Source organism: Sardina pilchardus, chromosome 1, assembly GCF_963854185.1.
Source record: "Sardina pilchardus chromosome 1, fSarPil1.1, whole genome shotgun sequence".
In the NCBI taxonomy this organism is placed as follows: Eukaryota; Metazoa; Chordata; class Actinopteri; order Clupeiformes; family Clupeidae; genus Sardina; species Sardina pilchardus.
In genome coordinates this window covers 672,272-678,636 of record NC_084994.1, presented here as the reverse complement: position 1 = coordinate 678,636, position 6,365 = coordinate 672,272, and the positions used below count along the sequence as shown (strand labels likewise).

Genomic DNA, 6,365 nt, shown 5'->3' with positions numbered 1-6,365 from the left:
AAAGTAACATTTCATATGATTTGGTATAGGAGATATGGCTCTCCGCGCCCTCTACAGGTTGAAACATGCCATTGCATTTTGGTCCAAAATGCTATTGGAATGCTGACGTAGTCCTGCACTTCTCGTCCAACTCTACGTCACTGGGTCATTACAAATTAGGAATGAAACGCGCCAACACCTGCTGCCCTGACTAGCCTACCTGTGATAAGCCATGTCTGCAGCACTCATTCCCAGATTGACACGAATTCATCATGGTTGATTGGCTGCAGCAGTGCTGCACGCCCTTCCAAAAAGCCTTTTTCAGAAATGTGAAGTGGGTGGAGTTATGGGGTGAAGTTACACTTTAAGCATACAATCTCTCTGTGAAGACTACATATCCTGTTAAACTGTTTCCTCTGTCCACAACTGTTTCAAAAAGTCCTCACTGCAATAATACACTATTAATTCATTTAACCATTGAAACTACTCAACTATTTAACTGTTCAACCATTCCAACTATCAGTTATCATCAACTATGCCTCCAGTCAACTATGTGAAACCTCCACATACCTAGCAACCAACATAGTGTTAATGACAGTTTCCATAGCAAGCAACATGATTATACTACAGTAACTTCTATATTCCTGATAGTGGCCACCATGGATACCCTAGCAACAAATGTTTAAAAACAAAAGTCATCTCTAGCAAGTAAGCTAGTTAGCATGGTTAGCATAGTTAGCATTGTTAGCAGAGTTACGATTTTTAGCATAACTGCTAGAAAGCTAAGTTAGCTAATCAACCTGGTTAGCATTGTTAGCATAGTTTGCATAGTAAGCATTTTTAGCATAACTGCTAGATATCATCAACTACGTTAGCTAATCAACCTGGTTAGCATTGTTAGCATAGTTAGCATTGTTAACATAATTAGCATTTTTAGCATAACTTCTAGAAATCATTAGTTAAGTTAGCTGATCGACCTGGTTAACATTGTTAACATAGTTAGCATTGTTAACATTTTTACCATAACTGTTAGAAATCATTAGCTAAGTAAACCAATCAACCTGGTTATCATTGTTAGCATAGGTAACATACCTGTTAGAAATCATTAGTTAAGTTAGAACTGGAATGTTTACCTTCACACTTTCAACTCTCTTTAAACTATGCAACCAACATGTTTACCCTAGCTACACCTTATTAACCATATCTACATGATCTATCTATACATTTTTGCATTTTCATGCACTGGTAATTCCTTGGAATTTGCATTCTAGTTGAATGACTGCTGTTCATATCCCTTCTTATGGTGCGTTCATGCACATCGGACCTTCGGAAATTTCTGACCTCCGATAGCGGAAAAATGCCATGAACGCTAGGTCGGGTTGGATTTTTTGCTCGGAGACTCGTGCGGAAGTTTTGTGCCCCGAGGTGTCCGACTTGACGTCACTATCATATTCTCCAACCACGACGGCCTCCCTTGCAACAACACAAGAGGTGAATTTCACTGTCATTACGAATAGGCAAGGTCATTTGTCACTAAATTAACAACACAGATAGAAACACTCGGCGAAGACATTTTCCTTCTTGCTCAACCATACTAAGCAGTTGTAATAACGTATTTATGCGTTTCCTGTATTTATTTTCCGAACTGATCTCATGAACACACTTTTTTCGGAGGTCGGGACTTTTTAAAGGCGGGTCTCCGGGGTTCCGAGCTGCATGAACGCAGTATCACTGTGTATTTCTGAGAAGTAAGGAATTAGCCCTTTTCACGGTGATGTCAGACGAAGCGTTGCTGGGTATCCTCCGGCATGTCTAGCCGCCAAATAGTACAGAAGAAGAAGAAGAAGTATTCATGGGTTTCATCAGGTCCCTTTCCACAGGTGTATACAATCAAGTACCATGCAGTCTGCATTGATAATCAAGGTGCTTGATTGTATACACCTGTGGAAAGGGACCTGATGAAACCCATGAATCTTCCCACCCATAGACTTGAGCTACATATCTTGCTCCACCCAAAGACATGAGCTACATATCTTGCTCCACCCATAGACATGAGCTACAACCAACTATCTTGCTCCACCCATAGACATGAGCTACATACTGTATCTTGCTCCACCCATAGACACGAGCTGCATATCTTGCTCCACCCATAGACATGAGCTACATATCTTGCTCCACCCAAAGACACGAGCTGCATATCTTGCTCCACCCATAGACATGAGCTACATATCTTGCTCCACCCAAAGACATAAGATACCTATCTTGCTCCACCCATAGACATGAGCTACATATCTTGCTCCACCCATAGACATGAGCTACATATCTTGCTCCACCCAAAGACATGAGCTGCATATCTTGCTCCACCCAAAGACACGAGCTACATATCTTACTCCACCCATACACATGAGCTACAACCAACTATCTTGCTCCACCCATAGACATGAGCTACATACTGTATCTTGCTCCACCCAAAGACACAAGCTGCATATCTTGCTCCACCCATAGACATGAGCTGCATATCTTACTCCACCCATAGACATGAGCTACATATCTTGCTCCACCCATACATATGAGCTACAACCAACTTGCCCCACCTATATACATTTTTTGGGAGTGTCATTGAACCTTATCATCATCATCACCATTATCACCATCACCACCCTCATCACCATCACATTCTCAATAACAATCAGCAACAATCATCACCATAATCATCATCATCATCATCATCACCACCATCATCATCTCCATAACAACCATCTTCATCTTCATTATCAAAACCATCATCATCACCACTTCCACCACCATCATCACCATCACCACCATCATCATCATCACCACCATCATCATCATCATCATCATCATCATCACCATCATCATCATCATCACCATTGTCACCATCACCACCCTCATCACCATCACATTCTCAATAACAATCAGCAACAATCATCACCATCATCATCATCATCATCACCATCATCATCATCATCATCATCATCATCATCATCATTACCATCATCATCACCATCACCATCACCATCACCATCATCATCACCATCATCATCACCATCATCATTACCATCATCATCATCACATCATCATCACCATCACCACCATCATCATCATCATGACCATCACCACCATCATCCTCATCATCATCACCATCACCATCACCACCATCATCATCATCATCATCATCATCATCATCACCATCATCATCATCACCATCATCACCATCATCATCACCATCACCACCATCATCACCATCACCACCATCATCACCATCACCATCATCATCATCACCATCATCATCATCATCATCACCATCATCACCATCATCATCACCATCATCATCACCACCACCACCACCATCATCATCATCATTATCACCACCATCACCATCACCACCATCATCACCATCATCATTATCATCACCACCATCACCATCACCATCATCACCATCATCATTACATCATCATCATCACCATCATCATCATCATCATCACCATCATCATCATCACCACCATCATCACCATCACCATCACCATCATCATCACAACCATCATCATCCAAACATGTCTTGGATTTGGATGCAGTCTGATTGGCTCAGAATGTTGTAGATGTAGCATGTTATGTGTAAGTCCTGAAGACATCAACTTACTGATAAGTTTACTTTTCACTCAGTGTGTGTGTGTGAGTGTGTGTTTATGTGTGTGAGTGTGTGTTTGTGTGTGCGTGTGAGCGCTCTCACCTTCTGTGCCATGGTCATGGCGGATCCTCCGTGGATGGCCAGTATGGGCATGAGTGTGTGTGTGTGTGTGTGTGTGAGCGCTCTCACCTTCTGTGCCATGGTCATGGCGGATCCTCCGTGGATGGCCAGTATGGGCATGAGTGTGTGTGTGTGTGTGTGTGTGAGCGCTCTCACCTTCTGTGCCATGGTCATGGCGGATCCTCCGTGGATGGCCAGTATGGGCATGAGTGTGTGTGTGTGTGTGTGTGTGTGTGTGTGTGAGCGCTCTCACCTTCTGTGCCATGGTCATGGCGGATCCTCCGTGGATGGCCAGTATGGGCATGAGTGTGTGTGTGTGTGTGTGTGTGTGTGTGTGTGAGCGCTCTCACCTTCTGTGCCATGGTCATGGCGGATCCTCCGTGGATGGCCAGTATGGGCATGAGTGTGTGTGTGTGTGTGTGTGTGTGTGTGTGTGAGCGCTCTCACCTTCTGTGCCATGGTCATGGCGGATCCTCCGTGGATGGCCAGTATGGGCATGAGTGTGTGTGCGGAGACGAAGTCCAGCAGCTGCGCGAGCGCCTCTTGGTCCCCGTCGTCGCCGAACACCAGCCCGTGCAGCGGCTGCCTGTTCATGAGGTCGCACAGGCCACTGAGCACGCTCCGTGGGTCGGTCCGGTTCAGACGCACGGCCGACACCTGCGCCTCCACACGCCCGTCGCCCGCGGCAACCCGCCCCGGACGCATCAGCTCCGCCTCCCAGGCCGCGGCCGCCGAGGACGAGGACGAAGCCGGACGCGATTGGCCGAGGATGACGGCCACCTGCAGCGCGGAGGGCCGCTGGGCCGCCAGGCACACACACGCACATGCGCACACACACACACACACACACAGCAGACGCACGCGCAGCACCACGGCTGCCTCCTCACCCATCATGCAACTCAGCCAGCCCTGGAGAGAGAGAGAGAGAGAGAGAGAGAGAGAGAGAGAGAGAGGAGTGGAAGAGAAGGGAGAAATAGATGTAAAGAGAGGGATAGAGAGAGCAGGAAAGGGAAAAACAAGAGAAAAAAATTGTTTCTAGAAGTCTGTATGCAAGTGTGACTTGTAAGGTTCTAGAAGTCCTAGTGGTTAAGGAGCTGGGTTAGCGTGCAGTAGTAGTAGTTTAGTGGCTAAGGAGCTGGGCTAGCGTGCAGTAGTAGTGTAGTGGCTAAGGAGCTGGGCTAGCGTGTAGTAGTGTAGTGGTTAAGGAGCTGGGCTAGCGTGCAGTAGTAGTGTAGTGTAGTGGCCAAGGAGCTGGGCTAGCGTGCAGTAGTAGTGTAGTGGCTAAGGAGCTGGGCTAGCGTGCAGTAGTAGTGTAGTGGCTAAGGAGCTGGGCTAGTGTGCAGTAGTAGTGTAGTGGCTAAGGAGCTGGGCTAGTGTGCAGTAGTAGTGTAGTGGCTAAGGAGCTGGGCTAGCGTGCAGTAGTAGTGTAGTGTAGTGGCTAAGGAGCTGGGCTAGTGTGCAGTAGTAGTGTAGTGTAGTGGCTAAGGAGCTGGGCTAGTGTGCAGTAGTAGTGTAGTGGTTAAAGAGCTGGGCTAGCGTGCAGTAGTAGTGTAGTGTAGTGGATAAGGAGCTGGGCTAGCGTGCAGTAGTAGTGTAGTGGTTAAAGAGCTGGGCTAGCGTGCAGTAGTAGTGTAGTGGCTAAGGAGCTGGGTTAGCGTGTAGTAGTAGTGTAGTGGCTAAGGAGCTGGGCTAGCGTGCAGTAGTTGTGTAGTGGCTAAGGAGCTGGGCTAGCGTGTAGTAGTAGTGTAGTGGCTAAGGAGATGGGCTAGCGTGCAGTAGTAGTGTAGTGGCTAAGGAGCTGGGCTAGCGTGTAGTAGTAGTTTAGTGGCTAAGGAGCTGGGCTAGCGTGCAGTAGTAGTGTAGTGGTTAAGGAGTTGGGCTAGCATGTAGTAGTGGTTTAGTGGCTAAGGAGCTGGGCTAGCGTGCAGTAGTTGTGTAGTGGCTAAGGAGCTGGGCTAGTGTGCAGTAGTAGTGTAGTGTAGTGGTTAAGGAGCTGGGCTAGCATGTAGTAGTAGTTTAGTGGCTAAGGAGCTGGGCTAGCGTGCAGTAGTAGTGTAGTGGCTAAGGAGCTGGGCTAGTGTGCAGTAGTGGTTTAGTGGTTAAGGAGCTGGGCTAGCGTGTAGTAGTGGTTTAGTGGTTAAGGAGCTGGGCTAGCGTGTAGTAGTAGTTTAGTGGTTAAGGAGCTGGGCTAGCGTGCAGTAGTAGTGTAGTGTAGTGGTTAAGGAGCTGGGCTAGCGTGCAGTAGTAGTGTAGTGGTTAAGGAGCTGGGCTAGCGTGCAGTAGTAGTGTAGTGGCTAAGGAGCTGGGCTAGCGTGCAGTAGTAGTGTAGTGTAGTGGTTAAGGAGCTGGGCTAGCGTGTAGTAGTAGTGGTTTAGTGGCTAAGGAGCTGGGCTAGCGTGCAGTAGTAGTAGTTTAGTGGTTAAGGAGCTGGGCTAGCGTGCAGTAGTAGTGTAGTGGCTAAGGAGATGGGCTAGCGTGCAGTAGTAGTGTAGTGGCTAAGGAGCTGGGCTAGCGTGCAGTAGTAGTTTAGTGGTTAAGGAGCTGGGCTAGCGTGTAGTAGTGGTTTAGTGGCTAAGGAGCTGGGCTAGCGTGCAGTAGTTGTGTAGTGGCTAAGGAG

General features: G+C 47.2%; 1 protein-coding gene across 1 annotated transcript in view; it reads right to left on the bottom strand.

The window, feature by feature from the left end:
- Positions 1–4,639, bottom strand: part of grin2ab (glutamate receptor, ionotropic, N-methyl D-aspartate 2A, b) — a 77,375-nt gene extending 72,736 nt beyond the window's left edge. Inside the window, exons 1-2 of the mRNA XM_062517938.1 lie at positions 4,610–4,639; positions 4,196–4,528 (exon numbers count right to left, since the gene is read on the bottom strand). Of these exons, the coding sequence (XP_062373922.1) occupies positions 4,196–4,528; positions 4,610–4,639 (363 nt within the window). The remainder of the gene's footprint in view (positions 1–4,195; positions 4,529–4,609) is intronic.
- Between the last annotated feature and the right edge of the window lie 1,726 nt (positions 4,640–6,365).